The 18,183-nt window shown below is 40.0% G+C and overlaps 1 protein-coding gene across 2 annotated transcripts in view; it reads right to left on the bottom strand.

Moving 5' to 3' along the window:
* Positions 1 to 405: 405 nt before the first annotated feature.
* LOC311063592 (serine/threonine-protein kinase D3-like) overlaps positions 406 to 18,183 on the bottom strand; it is a 68,100-nt gene continuing 50,322 nt past the window's right edge. For both annotated transcript variants that reach the window (XM_084083101.1, XM_084083102.1), the window contains exons 12-19: positions 9,612 to 9,664; positions 8,902 to 8,974; positions 8,635 to 8,741; positions 8,159 to 8,320; positions 7,511 to 7,609; positions 6,379 to 6,646; positions 5,380 to 5,465; positions 406 to 4,578 (exon numbers count right to left, since the gene is read on the bottom strand). In XM_084083101.1, the coding sequence (XP_083939227.1) occupies positions 4,405 to 4,578; positions 5,380 to 5,465; positions 6,379 to 6,646; positions 7,511 to 7,609; positions 8,159 to 8,320; positions 8,635 to 8,741; positions 8,902 to 8,974; positions 9,612 to 9,664 (1,022 nt within the window). In that variant the 3' untranslated portion in view covers positions 406 to 4,404. The remainder of the gene's footprint in view (positions 4,579 to 5,379; positions 5,466 to 6,378; positions 6,647 to 7,510; positions 7,610 to 8,158; positions 8,321 to 8,634; positions 8,742 to 8,901; positions 8,975 to 9,611; positions 9,665 to 18,183) is intronic.

Below are 18,183 nucleotides of genomic sequence, written 5' to 3' on the forward strand. Positions count from 1 at the left end.
TTAACCAACGTTTCATAAATCACTGATTTATCTCACATGCTAGCTGGCATGGAAGATGCAAGAGAGAATGTATTACTTCACCCACCTTTGAGAATTTAGACGGAGAGTGATTTTTTTTTTCTTCTGGAGTTTTGGCCCTTAAACCTTCTGTTTATAAACCACTGATTTAACGTTTGAGCCACACTGGCATTGAAGATGCAACCGAGAATGTAATATTTAACCCACCTTTTAGAGTTTAGATAGAGTGATGATAACGTTCTTCATGAGGTTTGATGCCTAAACCTTTTATTTATAAAACCCTGAATAATACACACTAACATGGAAAACTCACGTAAGAATGCAATACTTAAGGAAATCTGAGTGCTTCTTCCACGACTGACTGCATCTGAGAAGCACCATTATTTCTCAGGGTCACCAACAACTTTAATAGAGGGAATGCTGTTATTATTTCATAACTCATTGCAGGCATAACACATGTCAACATGTTTTCAATTGTGCCTGAGCCAAAGGCAAAATGCAGCTTTGATTGAACAATAAAATTCTATTAAATTGCCATGGATTGAGCTTTAATGTCTTTGTGTTCTACTGTCTGTGTGACATGAATAGTGATTACGGTCCAAATGAAGGTTTGGAGCCTTTGAGCCACGGCTAACCTTGACTCAACTCACTACACCCCAATGTGGGGGGTTGTGAAAACGTTGAAAAGCTTATTGTACATTGTAAAATATTATTGCTGGCAGGCAGAAACCTCTTATCTACATATTCTAACTTTTTTTCTTTTTTTCGTAAACTAACGCCCTACTTGATCATGCTACAGCGTCACAAAAAAGTATCCAAAATAGCAGATCTACAAGCTCAAAGCTGAATTTGAATCCTGAAAAGTAACAGTTTTGGACGTATGCCGTCCCACTACATGTTGTATAAAAATGTGTGGCAACTTTTTCATAGATTTCATAGATGGATTCATAAACGTGTTTGACAGGACTGTCATCAGTGTTGTATACATTTAACCACTCAATCCCTCAATAATTGGTAAACTTGACCTTTGGCTCTGTACTTGGTCTGCTCTTTTTTCCTTCTACACCTGACCAAACCTCTTCGCCGATCGACTAGGTGTTGTGAGCTTGTAGATCAGCTACTTTCGGCTGATGTTCCACTCAGAATAGGGATGCTAGGGTTGAAGACCCCATGCTCTAATGAAATGGGGAAAACAATTACGGAATTAATTTCCAGGCTGGAGTCAGATCTCGGAATAAACTACATAATTTGCTTTCAACCACTTCCGACGAACCAAGGTAAGAATGAACAACAACAAAAAAACGGAACTGATACAAACTGTTCCAAAAACAAGTGATGCTTTTATGGGAGATTGTTTTTTTTTATTCACCTTTTGTCCAGATTGTAATTAGAAATAAAAACTAAAAAAAAAAGAGTAAAATAATCTCTGTTGAGTGCTGTGTTTTAGGACAAACATGATAGTATCAGAGGGATTCATACAGATCACAGTGCTTTCTCTACAAACAGACGAGGCGTTCTTCTCAGAGTTTTTTCCACAGCAGCTCAGGCCATGTTTTGTCAATTTAGCGTCGACTCTTTGAATGCATTATTCGGCCGGTCCGGGCGCTTAGGCTCCAAAGCAGCCTGACAACGCGTCATGGGTTCGAGTCCGTTGCTGCATGTCACTCCCCATCTCTCTCCCCATTTCCTGTCAGCCTACTATCCTATCAATAAAGGCATAAAAAATACCAAAAATACATCTTTAGAGAATGCATTATTGGCGTCAGTTGACGCTATCAACAAGACCTTACGAGTATAAAACAAGCCTTTTAGGCCAGTGATCCTCAGCCCTTTTCATCTCAGGAACCCCCGCTTTGATATGCGTTAGTCCAGGGGTTCTCAACCTCTTTCAGGCCACGACGACCACCAAAATAATCGTATTTGAACTTTGGACCCCCCCCGGACGCACAGGAACTTGGAGCTGTAGGAGTTGAAGTAATAAATTAATTTGAGTTTGACTCGGTTCCACACATAAATATTGTGAAAATAGCTGATCTCCTTCTTCTTAATATTTGACAATTTGGCCAATGTTTGACCAGTTTTTATATTATAGTTTGTTGATTACTTTTGATGCAGTAATGGTCTTTTCATTTATTTTTTGAGGTATTAAATAGGCATTATATTGTAAGCCTTAAATCGTCCACTTTACTGTCAAATGGGGACCCCCCCCCCCCAAAAAAAAATCATCTGGGGACCCCCCAACTCCACAGGGTAAATTTAACTCAAGTTACAGTGTGTACAAATGGAACCGAATGGTCTGAAAACATTCAAAAATATAATTAAAAAATCATGTTTTAAAAAAAAAATAGCAGATCTACAAGCTCACAACGTGTCGCATCGCGATGCGCTGGTATCAAACAGCCAAGGGTTAAAGTGGTTCAACTAATGCTGCCTGGGACTCCCTGGAACCCCCCTCAAGGACCCCTGGGGGTCCCAGACCCCCACTTTGAGAATCATGTTGCTTAAAGTGAGTTAACCAACTTGTGCAAAAACAATCCCAACAATTACATGAACAATACAAAATATGTACATTATAGTCAGTAACGTATTTGAGACGTAGTCCGTTCCAGTTTCAAATCACATCAACTATTTTACTGTTGCTGTCGGGTGGAAAACTTGTATGTCTATTACTATTACTGTTACTTTTCCAGGAAATCGAAAGAAATATAACCTGTGTTCCAATGGATCCAATGTAGTTCATATTTAGTCACAAACTTTCAATATCGTCTCTGTCGGGTTGAATTTGAATCTGTTCAGGATTCAAACTCAAAATTAGCAAAAGTGGCAGATCTACAAGCTCAAGTTTGAGCATGTGTATCTGCTACTTTTGTGTGGCGCCGTAGTATGATCAAGTAGGGCGTTAATTTACGAAAAAACATACAAAGTTAGAATATGGAGATAAGAGGTTTCTGCCCGACAGCAACGATATGTTTCACGAATAGATAGCAAAACAACATAGCAGATCTACAAGCATTGTGCGACACCGTTGCACAAAGACGTAGGTCATTCATTTACAAAAATAACATAAAAAGTTGAAATTATGGACATATACGTGGTTTCTGCCCGACAGCGACGATCAAGGAGATTTCTCGTCTCAATACAGCAGTAAAACGACAATAATAAAAGTTCCATGAATCCTGAACGTTTTTGTAAAAAATATAGAAACAGCTCTGGCAACAGACTGACAACAGTTCTGGTAGTTTTATGAAATCCCCTACGTCGTGACGAGTTAAGAAAAATACCCTATTGAAGAATAAAAGTTTTTAGATCTAACCCCCCACCCCCCCCCAAAAAAAAGACTAAGGTTTTGGTCCTGTTCCCGTTGTATACAATATTTGGCCCTTTCAAATCGCTCTAGGGCAGCGCAAGAGTTTATTAAAAAACGCAACGGAATGTTGAATTCTGAGGGGGGGGGGAAATCCCTGGGAAATGTTCATATGTCTTCTCTCCCGGCTCACAACAACGCCGTCGTGTCTCTTATAGGTTCTTGTAGGAAAACAAAAGGCGAGTGAGCGCAGAAAACAATAAATCCATGAAGCGCTGCTCTCTGGAATGTCGGGGAAAAAAACCCACCTGAAAACAACCTGAAAGATGTACAGTACAGCAGCACCTCAAGTGTTCCCTGCATGTCTGCAAACACACACATGCACGCACACACGCACGTACAGACACGCACGCGCGTACAGACACGCACGTACGAACAGACACACACGCATGCACAAACACGCACGCACAAACACACGCACGCACTCACGAACACACACACACGTGCACGCGTTGCGCATACAGGTGCCTGTTATATGTACAGGGTTCACATGCTTTTCCCACAATTCAGTTCAAGGTGACGGAAAGCCTTGTGATGGCCTTTTGTTTGTGAAGAAGCTCACTGTCTCCGTGGCAACAGGCTCCGTAGTGACAGGTCTCCACGGCGACCAAAAGGGACCCAGTGTTGGTCATGCAGAGCAGCCGTCGTTCTGCGGTGGAAAGATCACAGGTTCGATCCCCTCCCTCCCCCTCCCGCTAATGTGAGCTATACACCGAAAACACACCTTCCGTTCACTTTAGGTCACTCTGACTTAAAACAGTTTCATCTCAAAAATGGTGTATTCGGCGTCTTCTCCGTGTTATATCGCCAGTATGATCACCAAGTATATCTGATCTTCCAAGGCCGCTAGCTGTCTGGTCTCCACCTGCGCTCTCATTTCTAATTAGCTCCCGATTAAAAGAGCAAAAACTCAGCTAAAATCAGCTCAAATTGCAGCTGGGCTGAATCCTCCCCGTTGCGTTGTTGGGTTCTACATGTATTCATTAATTTTTTTGCATGTGTGCTCTTCCCCAGACAGACCACTAGGGGTCCTCGTCCATGTCCTCCAGGTTGGGGGCCATGATGAAGTGGGTGGGGTAGTGGAGGCCCCTCTCGTCGGCGTGCTCCTCCCAGCGAGCGTCGTCGCTCTCGTGGGTGATGTAGCGCTCGCCGCGGCGCGTCTCAAACTCCCGCAGGTCCAGCCACGTCTGGTAGTCCTGAGCAGGAGAGAGAGAGAGGAGAGATAGGAAGTTGGGGTTAGTTAGCATCACCAAGCTAATTATTAACCACTTAAGAGCAGCGGTTCTCAACCTGTGGGTCGGGACCCCCACTGTCATCTGGGGACCCCCCCCCCCCCCCCCAAAAAAAGAAAAATCATGAAGTTTTTTTTTAAATAAATGAAATTAAAGGAGAATTCCGGTCATTTTAAGTGTTATGTTTGATGTGTGTCAAATCACTTACCAACGTAGAAATGAAAATCGCGTTACTCCACAGATCCCCCTGTCGACCCCCACCGTTGGCATAATAGGAGTCGCCCGCATAGCAGCAATTTGCCTATTTTAACAAATGTAAAGTCTGTTTTTTTCTCCTAGTACTAGGCGAATTGCTGCTATGCGGGCGACTCCTATTATGCCAACGGTGGGGGTCGATAGGGGGATCTGTGGAGTAACGCGATTTTCATTTCTACGTTGGTAAGTGATTTGACACACATCAAACATAACACTTAAAATGACCGGAATTCTCCTTTAATAAATAAATACTGCATCAAAAGTATAACAACAAACAAACTATAAAAACTGGTCAAACAATGGCCAACTTGTCTAATGATATAAGAAAGAGGTAAAAAATGGTGAAAATAGGCGAGGCGCTGTGAGCTTGTAGATTGGCTATTTTCACAATATTTATCTGTGGAACCGAGTCAAACAAAATGTAATGCCTCAACTCCTACAATTCCAAGTGCTTGTCAGGGTGGGGGGGGTCCCACTTTGACAGCAGTTGGTGAGGCGGTGGAGCTGTACCTGAAGCCAGGGGTGACTGAGGGACTTGTCCACGCTGTAACGCTTCCTCATCTTGACTTGGAGCAAGTTATTAATCAGGTCTGTGGCTGTGTGGGGGAGAAGGAGAAGCACAGAGTTAAAGCAGAGCAACTGTACTGTGAGTCAAACCATTTGACCCAGATGGAGTTCGGTCTATGCAGTTATTCTGATTTTTTTTCATCTTTTCCAGTTTGATATCGTCTCTGTCGGGTGGAAATGGGATGTCCAAAACTGTTACTTTTCAGGATTAAAATTCCAAAACATCAAAAGTAGCAGATCTACAAGCTTCGCGCCGCCTTTCCAGCTTGCGGATCTGCTACTGTTGATACTTTTGTGTGACTCTCTAGTATGATAAAATAGGGTGTTATTTACAAAATAGAGATACTTTATCATACAGTACTACAGCGTGTTGATTTTGACAGCAAATTTACATTTAGTTTTAGTCTTTTGAATAAAATTCTGATTAGTTTTAGTCATATTTTAGTCACCTGAAATGTTTTACTTTTAGTGTAGTTTTAGTCGACTAAATCTACAGTTGATTTAGTCGATTCTTTTTTTTTTTGGCTGGCCGTGATGTCCTCGAAAAGATTTTCACTTAGCTGCATGCCGAAAAATTTTGGTCTGTGACACCCATGCGCAACCATGATGACTTTTCTTAGTTCTACTGCCTCTCTTCTCCACTCCCTCACTAACATTTTAGTCTAGTTTTTATTTGTTGACGAAATCGTCAATATATTTAGTCATAGTTTTGGTCATCATAGCGTAGTTTTTATTTCGTTTTTATTTCTTTTTCGTCAGTGAAAAAAGGTAGTCGACAGACACAGTATTAGTCGACAAAATAAACACTGGTTTTGAGCTTGTCAATCTGCTGCTTTTGCTGTTTTTTTTTTTCATTTGAATCCTGAAAAGTAACCGTTTTTGGACATAATGAGTTTTCCACCCGACACAGACGATAATATGCTATATCTCCCCCTCTCTCACCCTCTCCAGAGATGTCCCTCCAGGGGTTGGGCGGGTACATGAAGGCGGCGTTCTGGATCTGGTCGTTGATGTCCTCGTCCTCGTTGAAGGGGAACGTGCCGCTCAGGCTGACGTACACGATGACGCCCACCGACCACATGTCCAGCGAGCGGTTGTAGCCCTTGCTCCGCAGCACCTCGGGCGCCAGGTAGGCCGGCGTTCCCACCACCGACCGGCGGAACGACTTCTCCCCGATGATCCGGGCGAAGCCGAAGTCGCACAGCTTCACCTGCATGGGGTGGAGGGGGGAGAGAGAGAGAGAGAGAGAGAGAGAGAGAGAGAGAGAGAGAGAGAGAGAGAGAGAGAGGGGTCAGAGGGTCTGGTGTACCTATTTTGGGCATAGCAGTGGCTATGGGATACACCTGTTACAGAACAAACACTCTATACCAATGATTACTATCACAATATAGAGCTTTAACCTTTCAACAAAATTGTTTTAACCACAAAATATCACTTGGAGCACCTTGATTAATAGATGTTAAAAACTAAGGGTCTACTCAGTAACTATTAAGAACATTAAAAATGGTCTCATCTACTTGGATATCAGAGAATTATTTATTCTATTCATGTCTGTTTGATGTGAAGGAAATTGAAAGAAAAAAAAAGAGGGGAAAAAAGGATATAAACCAGGGGTCTTCAACAGGGGGTCCTCAGAGTTACTACAGGGGGGCCTTTTATTTTACAATAACCTCTAGCATCCCTATTCTGAGAACTTTAGCCAAAAATAGCATATCTACAAGCTCACAGCGCAAGCCGTTGTGAGCTTGTAGATACGCTATTTTTGGCATAGAGGTTTGGAGTAGAGGGAAAAAAGAGCAGACCAAGTACAGAGTGAAAGGTCAGGTTTTCTAAGTATTGACTGTTTAGTGGTTAATGTCTGAAAATACAAACAAACATGAATCCAACATACACTGATGACAAACAAGTCTATGAAGCCATCTATGAAATCTATGAAAAGGATTAACATGCAACACAATTGTATACAATATGTAGTGGGGGTCCCTGCTTCATCTCTCTCTCAGCTGAGGGGTCCTTGGGCTGAAAAACGTTGTTGAAGACCCCTGATTTAAACAGTATGTGTAAGGGTTCTGACCTGAGGGAAGGGTTCTGCGGAGGCCAGGAGAACGTTCTCGGGTTTGAGGTCGCAGTGAACGATGTTCTTGAAGTGGAGATGTCTCAAAGCTACCAAGATCTGGAGGAGACAACCAAGACAACATCCATGGATTAAAGTTCTCAGTCGCCACGACTGATTTCAGTTATTTGGATTCCACAGAACATTAGTCCGGGGACCCCCAGGGGTTCCAGGGGGTCCCCAGAAAAATGTGCTAATACAGCATCGCAATCATTTTATATGTTGGCTTTTCAAAAATAGCAGATATACAAGCTCACAGCGCGTCACTTCGTGCCGCGCTGCGAGCTTGTACATCTGCTATTTTTGAAACATTTTGGAAAAATCTTGAAAGTGTTTTTTTGTTTTACACAAAACTTCTATTCTGTGGGTCGCTGGCATAAATCTTTACAGATGGGGGTCTGCATTTGAGTAAATGCACTTAGTTACTTTCCACCACTCATTTTGATTGATTGATTGATTGATTGATTGAATACTTTATTAGACAGAAATGCAAACAGAACGGGTACAGTCATACATTTGGGCTAAAAGGATAACGCAAAAAAAGTCCTGAGGACTTGTTTCCATTGTACTGTGAGAACCAGTGGTCTAAGAAGCCCCGCCCCCACTGACCTGCGTAACCAGGAACTTGGTGAGTCTCTCGGGCAGGCGGCTCCTCTCACTGGACAGGATGGTCTCCAACATGTCGCCATGGAGCTTCTCCATGACCACAAACACTCGCTCCGGGGTCTCGAACATACACTCCAGATTCACGATGCCAGGATGGTGGAGGTTCTGTCACACACACACACACACACACACACACACACACACACACACACACACACACACACACACACACACACACACACACACACACACACACACACACACACACACACACACACACACACACACACACACACACACACACACACACACACATTTGTATTGGTATACTTGAGAGGACATCAACATTTTTGGATTTCTAAATTCCATTTGTAATTCTTGTGATTTTCTGAATTCCATTTATAAAGTCTAAGCCGACAATAGCAGATCTCAGTGTTAAAATGACAGCTACGACCTCCAGCACTACAGACAATTATTACCTGCAGGATGGCCACCTCGTTCCGGAGCTGGCTCTCCTGTTTGGTGGGGAACCTCATCTTGTCGATGATCTTGATGGCCACGTCTCTGCCAGTCTTCCTGTGTTTCCCTACACAACACAGTAGCACACAGTCAACACACATTATTTAAGTGTGTTAAGTGATTAAGTGGCTTAGTGGTTGAGTAAGAAAAAGTGAAGAAAGCGAGGGAGGGTTGTGAGGTAGAAGGCAAATGTTGGGTTTTGAGTTGTTTGTGCATGCAGGTCTCACCTCCATAGACGATGCCGAACTGTCCAGAACCCAACACCTCGTCTGCAAAGATCTGGTACACAGAACTGATGTCCTGATGGACACACAGCACATCATGGCAATGGTTACCAATCATTCTAAAATAACAATACCTACTGAAAATATTAATTCACGTAACCATTTATTACAAAACAACACAACAAAATACCAGAATATGTTTGTACAGGTCACAGTCACACATACATAGTACTAGGGCTGACTGAAAATATATATTTTAGAGCCAATAACCGACTTAATAGAATAATCGAAGCAGGGTTTTTATACATATATAAATATATATATTCAAAAAATTATATATATTTATTTCTTATATATCAACGAATTGACACAATACCATTATTTATTGACTTTTGTACAATCGACTGAATCCATTACTCTGATTAACCACATAAGCCTATGTATTATGCTTCGTTGCACAATGGTGGCATACAGAAATAGCCGATCTACAAGCTGATAACACGTCGCATCGCTTGTAGATCTGCTATTTTCACTTTCTATTATATAATCGTTGATAAAGACTTTATCGAGGCAGAAATTTGAAACAATGGTGATATAGATTTGAAGTCACAAGGCCCAGCAGCCCTACATGGTACAGTAGATACCTACATGGTACAGTAGATAGTGATACCTACATACTACAGTAAATACCTCATGTTAGAGTAGATACCTACCACGTTCTCCTGGATCTGGGAGTTTGACACAGATATACTGAGTGACAGGTCCTCTGTGGAGACAATAATAACACATTACATCAGTGTTTTTCAACCCTTTTCATATCAAGGTCCATTATTTGTTTGGACCACCGTTTGATGAGATTTAGCCTCTCAGAACCCAAAACTTATATATTTTGTTGTCCTTGGGTAAGATTTTTGTCCATGCTGTAGTGATGTTGTACCATAGGACAGATAATAACAGGCAAAATAACAATTATTTAATTAAGTAATGCAGATGTTTAACAATAATTTAACTCTAAATGAAACCAATTTGGTTTCATTTTACGCTCTCAAGAGTTAAAGATCTATAAGGGGTCCATTTGGTTACCAACTCTCCATCATTTAGCTGGGGACCACCTGGAACCCCCCCAAGGACCACTGGTGGTCCACGGACCACTGGGTGAGAACCACTGCTATCCATACGTCTGTAAGTTAAGATCATTGTGTGTTGCCCCTCGGCCTTCGAACGTTGCAAGGTTCGGGACGGCAACTCGCTCGCTTTAGCTCGCTCGTTGGTCCCTCGCGTGCTCCAGTTCGCTTGAGACTGTGCGCCTCCGTCATGGTCCGAAACCAAAACCGAAACTGAACTTTTTAAGTCATCTCCGTCGGTAGGTAGGTCAGTATGTCTTGATAACACCCAATGAATGGTCTGATAAATCTCGGGTAGGTCAGTGATGGAGTTATTTTGATTGATCATAATTTGTCTAGTGCCCTTAACCTGCTTTAAATGTCAAATTAATATAATAGCTGCTCATATTGGCCTAAATTCTGTCATGTACTATATTCTCCTATTTCTCTGTCTCTGTCTATGCAAGGCCAAACTAGTCACAGGCGCTCTGTGCTTATCTTTGTTTTAAGAACACTGTATCTCGATGTTCTCTGCGCTAACAATTCCTTCAGCGCCACTGAAGTCATCACTGACCAGTGACAGGTCAGACCCGAGGCCAACATGTTGTCCGAGACATGTGGACGCTGTTGTTCAAAGATAAACTGTCACACCATCTTCATCATCTACCATCATCATCCTCATCTGACGACGACGTAATCATCACTATCCACCAATAGATGTATCTTCAATGATGTCATATGTTTATGTTACTGGACGCTGTTAAAGTCCAGTGCTTTCTCTGTTTAACGGCAGAGAGAGACGACGACCGATGATGCCTACCACTGTGATACTGTAACCTTCCCACTCTCTCTGTCTGAATACAAGATATTTCATTACATCCATGGCTGCCTGTGTCCTGAGTCTGGTTTTTCTTTATCGCCTTTGATGAAAGTTACTGGTACTTTGTATACATACTGATGTGATGTTTCGCCCTGCATTGGTATCTATACATATGGGTGATAAGGAAAAATAACAGCTCTAACAATTGGTCCTTCGAGCCGGATATGGTTGAAACAGGGTGGACGAGGGGAACTGAGCTATTGACCGGAACTGTACGGTCAGACTCTCTTCCCCTGGCTTCCCCTGTTTTAATACGTATCAAACGAACCAGCCTTGGGTGTAACGATGTATCACTTCTATTCAGATGAAGGTTATCTTTGAACAGTATCACATTTTTTATTTTATTTATTTTGTTTTGGACCTGGACGCGATCGCTGGACCTTTGGACTTGCCCTGTGACTCTCGACATGTCTCAAATTCCACATGGTCCAGCCATCGGAGTCAAGATCCCCGAACCATTGATTCGGTATGTATATATTTTTATTTTATTTTACCATGGTCCAGTGATTGGGATCTCCACGTAACTTCTCCCTGTGAACCTTGATCTGATGAGTATACCTTTTATTTTATTTTATTGTCTTTACCGAACGATTTGTCTCATAAATTATCAGCCTGTTTTTAAATTACTGTTTAACACAGCTCCGCCAGGGAGTCAGTCAAGTCAAAATGTTTTATCACCTGGGAGGACATTCCCTGAATGTCTCATAAATTATCCTCTTATTTAGAATACAGTGGTCTTTATTTATGTTGTTTTATTTTCTGGCTTGTCCATTGTATATATTGATCACCACCAGACACATCCATCCTCAACGTTTTTTTACACTGATGTTTGGCTATCAGCTGTTACTTACAGTTATTTGTCTTTATTTATATATATATTTATGTAAATGTATCTAGAAATAACCCACAATCCAAACTTGGGTGTTTCGATGTATTCGTGACCATATATATAAACATATGGATTCATTTTTTTGTACCTCGAATTACCACTTTATCACGTCATTGGTGTTCGGTTCGATTAGATTTATCTAATAATAGTTTTACACTAGGTGGGAGGGGGTTGTCTGTGTGGTGCCTACATGAATATATACTATTTCAGGTTTGTCATAATGTACTCATTTTTCCTTCTATACTGATATTTGACCTAAGATTAACCCCTGCCACCCCTTTACACACTGCCTATCGGCTGTATGTGGGTTAATGTTCTAGTCTACTGTTCTAGATAGACAGGCATAAAACGTCCGCCTTATCGGGTCTCAAATCAGCTGTTCAAGGGTACTTCAGTGTTGCTCTTCCCCTGGCCTCATATTACCTGTTAGCTACAGGTAACACATTTGTATGCAGTTGTATTTCTATGTTAGTACCACCCATCGGCCCCAGTCCGCGAGTACAAAACATTAATAGGCAGCTGCATACTCCCGTACGGCATTGCCAGGTTGCCTGCCTTGTAATTCAGAAACTTCTGCATCGGCCCGAGTCCGTTTGAAGTTTGTGTTTTACTTACTTTGTCAGTACATTTTTTTGTTTGTTTGTTTTGTCTTATATGGTTTGTTAAATATATATATTTTTTTCTCTGATTTCTTCTGTCACCAGTCAAAGTTATATATATTGAACACAGACCGGTTTTATTTTGACCACTGTTAAACCATCCATCCATTTAATATATTGAGCTTTAAACAATACGTTTTAAATGCCTTAATAATACATTTTATATTCCTTTGAACCAGTGAATATATTTTGCCTTAATAATAAGTTTTAAATCCTAAGTTTTAAATTCTAAGTTTTAAATATTTTTAATATAATTTAAACTAATAAGTAACCTAATACTGAACCCAGTCAGTAAAATATTTCTCATTCCAAATTTAGTTTGTCGCTGAAATATGTATGTTCGGTATGTCTGTGTGTATTAATGAACGATTGTTTTTTTGTTCTCTCTATCTCTCTCTCTCTCTGTGTGGATCCGCCAGTGTGTGAGTGCAAGGGAGTGAGAGAGCGTAAGGTGAAAGTTCTCTGTTTATCTTTCTCTCTTTTCTGTGTGTGAGCGATTCAGCTATGCAGGCATGCGTGAATGTTTGAATGCGCGTTTGTCTGTCTTGCTCGTTCTCTAACAATCTTAGTCCAAATTTCAGTCATTCTCCAGTCAGTTAAAATTAGTTTACCACTCTGGTCTCTAAAACTACATTACCCATAATTCCTTACAGGAAGTGTTAGTTCTCGTAATCCTAACTGCCACGTTGCTTAGCAACGATTGCCCCTACAGCCTCCATTGTTCAACTTCATTCAACCCATCTCAGTTAAATTAACCCTAATACGATTCAATATGTTCTAATATCAATATTGGAAAAAATTAACTATAATATTAAGTTTATTATAAAGTCATTTTGAATTATTTTAAAAGTTTTGAAAATATTTTATCATTTGAACTTAAGATTTTTTTTGAGCTGGTAGATCTGCTCTTTTTGGAAAAAAATTAATTTCGATCTATTTTGGTGTACTTTACCTAACTCTAATATACTCTTCAGAACAAAGATGTTTATTCCTTATTTTTCATTGTTATATTTTAATTTTAAATATTTTAATTATAATTTAAAAAAAAAAAAAAATGATTTTTTTTCATTTTTTTCTTTTGATTTTCAGTTTGATTTTTTCTTTCTCATCAACAGATTCATCCTCTGACACACACTATATTACAGATATGTGGGTGTCAAATAGAGGGGAGTTTGATGAATGATTTGATTTAAATGTTTAATGCTTTGTTTGTCTTTGTTTCATTTTAGAACGAGAATGTAAGCCACTCCATTAATCCAATTCCTGGACAACAATAATGTCACAATACCTGCTAATTGTGACATACAGGGCTAAAACTTTAATTTTATTCCAAACTGTTTTAAACTCTGTTTCATACTATAGTCAACTGTAGGTCTCATGCCAAACAGTAAATTTGATTTCCATCTATCTTACAGATTTCAACTAATGTCTTGGATAGCTGTTTGATGCCCCCATGCCTACATGATGCAATCGGGAGGTATTTCTTGAGTTTTAAGACCATTCCACGTGAGTTTTTCCCTAAATAAAGTGTAAAATGATGTAATAAATACAGGTATCAGGAGTGTATTGTTCCATTTTCAAATACTTGGACCTACAGGTCAACTTGTTAAATAAAGCACTGGACCGCAGCTTCACAACGAGGAGGGTAACTTTTTCTTTTTCTGAACGTGTCCAGAATCGTCTTTGATAAGTTACGTAGGTCTCTTGTCAGATTATTTGAAAACTTGTCAGACTGGTTAGTTTTCTCTCACTCTATCTCTAAGCTGCCAATGTCATTAACGGTGCTGAAAATTGATAAATCTAAACATATTTTGAAAAGGTTTGTTTGGGACAGTACATTAGCTGAGATTTTTTGAATTATAATAAAGTTATTTGCAAATTGCAAGGGAAAACTTGTGTGGTGTCTTAAAATGTCATGAAATATAACCATGTTTTGCTTCCTAGTTGAATAAAATAACCATTATATACAGTCCTTTTGAAGTACAATTTTGAATTAATTTCTGAATAAATTATACAGTCCTTTTGAAGTACAATTTTGAATTAATTTCTGAATAAATTATACAGTCCTTTTGAAGAAGTACAATTTTGAATTAATATCTGAATAAATGATACAGTCCTTTTGAAGAAGTACAAATGTGTATGTTATCTGAATAACTAACCATTTATTTTTGCCCTTAAGTCATTGAAATCTCTGTCACAATGTTAAGTTTGCCTGTCTGTGTCTGATTTGGTTTGAATAATGTCACAAGGTACAAGACTTGATCAGCTTGCCCTTTGACCCTATCCAAATCATGATAAGATGTAGGCTTGATGGAGTTATTTTGATTGATCATAATTTGTCTAGTGCCCTTAACCTGCTTTAAATGTCAAATTAATATAATAGCTGCTCATATTGGCCTAAATTCTGTCATGTACTATATTCTCCTATTTCTCTGTCTCTGTCTATGCAAGGCCAAACTAGTCACAGGCGCTCTGTGCTTATCTTTGTTTTAAGAACACTGTATCTCGATGTTCTCTGCGCTAACAATTCCTTCAGCGCCACTGAAGTCATCACTGACCAGTGACAGGTCAGACCCGAGGCCAACATGTTGTCCGAGACATGTGGACGCTGTTGTTCAAAGATAAACTGTCACACCATCTTCATCATCTACCATCATCATCCTCATCTGACGACGACGTATCAAGCATCACTATCCACCAATAGTAGGACGACACCTCTGACGGATGGACGCTCGATGTATCTTCAATGATGTCATATGTTTATGTTACTGGACGCTGTTAAAGTCCAGTGCTTTCTCTGTTTAGGGCGGAGAGAGGCGACGACCGATGATGCGGGAACCTGCTGATACTGTAACCTTCCATTACTCTCTCTCTCTGAATAATAGACTTTCGTTACATCCAATGGCTGCCTGTGTCCTGAGTCTGGTTTTTTCTTGTCGCCTTTGATGAAAGTTACTGGTACTTTGTATACATACTGATGTGATGTTTCGCCCTGCATTGGTATCTATACATATGGGTGATAAGGAAAAATAACAGCTCTAACAGTCAGTATGTCGCCTACTTCGCCCATTCAATGGTCTGATAAAATGTGATAATCTCCCATTCAATGCATTGATAGCATCCGAATGGGGTGGATTATCGGACTTCCCACACCCACGCTTTCAGATAATGAACAATAAAGCCATCACACGTTTAGCACTCACAATAATGACACCGATCATCCCTTAGATCGTCACTTGACTACATGCCATCTGGACGAAGATACAGAACTTTGAAATGGCAAAAATGGTTTGTTTTGGTAGCAGTTTTGTCCCTTTCAGCCATTGCTGCACTAAACAAACTGCCTCACTGATGTGATGGTTCTGTGTATACGGGGGGACTTTCATGTATGGTCTTAGTGTTATGTTGTTGTGTGCTATGTTGTTATGTGTTGTTATGGTTATGTGATTTTCTGTTGGAACAGACTGTGAAGACGAATATCCCTGAGGGGACAATAAAGACTATTATTATCATTAAGCCATTAAGACAGGGAACACATCTGTGTCATTTTAGATTTCCTTGGCTATTTAAAAATAGCAGATAAACAAGCTCATAGCGCGGCACCGAGTACCGCACTACAAGCTTGTAGATCTGCTATTTATTTCGTGAAAATGTTTGCAATTCTTTGAATATATTATTTATATTTTTAAAGCGAACATTTGCCAACTTAAATCTTTGCTTCTGGGGGTCCCTGGAACAAAATATTTTGAGATGGGGGTCCGCGGCCAAATACATATCATTTTGGGGGTCCTTGACGTGAAAAAGTGAAAAAGAGAACCACTGATATAGCAACATTCTTTTTTTTTTAAACGGTTAGGATTTAGAAGACATTTTGTAGAGTCGGCCTCGGGTCTTGTGGGTTAATGGGTTAATGTCACTTAACAAGACACTGCTACTAGAGCAGTACTAACTGTACTTAGCCGTAATTACGAGTTCCTTTAAAGGTGTAGTGAAATGAAAAATATGTTTTTCACACTTTTAGAGCATATCCGTGGTCATCATATGGGCATACCTAATAATAGATGCCAAAAAAAATGAAAAAAAAACATTTTTGTGTATTTTTACATCTAAAGTCCCTAAAAAGCCAATCTTAATTACTTCCTGTAAACGAAAACGTGCTGCGTGATGACATAACTCGACCTTCGTGAATATAAATGAATCTTGATTACATGCACCTGTTTGATTCCCATAGCTGCACGTTCTTCAAACACAGCTGATTTTAATTACAGAGATACTCCGTTTTGAATCTCATTGAAGATGAGTGTATTACTCATTTTAAACTTCATCTGCACACTAAAATATGTATCTGAAAACATTATAGGTTAGAAATAAGCCAGGTAGTAGCAAACGCGCTTCACTGGCCGTCTCTCTCTCACTTGTAAACAAACACTAGCCGTGTTGCTCACGGCTGAAGTGATTGAGATCCAACGTCCCATAGCCTGAAGGGATGGGACCTTCTGATTGGATTAGAGTCGTTGAGCCGACGTTTCGGGCTGAACCTTCAAAATAAAATGTCCGAAAATGTCACTTCAGTGCGTCTTTAAGAACCACGGATTCAAACTGTTTGTGTTTTTTCATAAATTAACGCCCTACTTGATCATACTACAGCATCACACACAAAAGCATCAAAAGTAGCAGATCCACAAGCTCTAAACGCGGCGCGAAGCGACGCGTTTAGAGCTTGTAGATCTGCTACTTTTGATGTTTTTGAATTTGAATCCTGAAAAGTAACATTCTTGGACATATGAGGTTTACACCCGACGGAGACGATTATGAAATAAGATTGTGCTGCTTTCATGGATGTCTGTTCGAGGTCAGATCTTTTTTCCTCTTTTGATTTTTTTTTTTTTTACATAGTTCTGCTAACCAGATGTGTGGGTTTAAGGACTGTGGATTATTTCGCCACTGTCGGGTGGAAACCTTGTATGTCCAAAATCGCAACTTTTTGAATTATTATTATTATTATTATGTTTTTAGATTAAAATAGTTCGATGTACATTACATTACATTACATTACAGTCATTTAGCAGACGCTTTTATCCAAAGCGACTTACAATAAGTGCGATGTACAAGCTTGTACGTCAGCTATTTTCACTCTTTTCGTGTGAAACTGGCAGGGCATCGATTTACGAAAGTGACATGAAAAGTTGAATCAGAATCAGGTTTATTGTCACATCACAGGTTTACAAGGTAAAAAAGTGGGTGAAATTAGTTTGTGAAACGTGGAGATACGAGTTTTCTGCCCGACAGCGACGATTTAGAAAAGCCAAAGGACACATTTACAAACACATCATTTATAAAGAGCGTGTGGAGTCCTTAGAGCGTGTGTGTGTGTGTGTGTGTGTGTGTGTGTGTGTGTGTGTGTGTGTGTGTGTGTGTGTGTGTGTGAATTAGGAATTAGTCACATTAAAAGCTGTGAGTGTTTATTCGCTGCGGTACATTAGTGCTCCATTTCAAAGCCCTTTTCATTTCGGTTCATCTGGTCTCCATTACATAACATTTCGCAAACAAAACATGAAGGCATTCAGGGTCATCATCATATTTGATAATGAGAAGAAATTATCGTCAGTTTTGCTTTCATGACAGCGAAGCTCAATGGATTGTAATGCAAGCATCCTTTATTATTAATATTAGTAGTATTAGTAGACATGACTTATTTTTTTTATTATAAAAATGTTAACTTTGTGACGGCCAACTTCCCGTTGATTTTGCTAT

Source organism: Gymnoscopelus microlampas (genome assembly GCF_963454915.1).
Source record: "Gymnoscopelus microlampas genome assembly, chromosome: 16".
NCBI classification, from domain to species: Eukaryota; Metazoa; Chordata; class Actinopteri; order Myctophiformes; family Myctophidae; genus Gymnoscopelus; species Gymnoscopelus microlampas.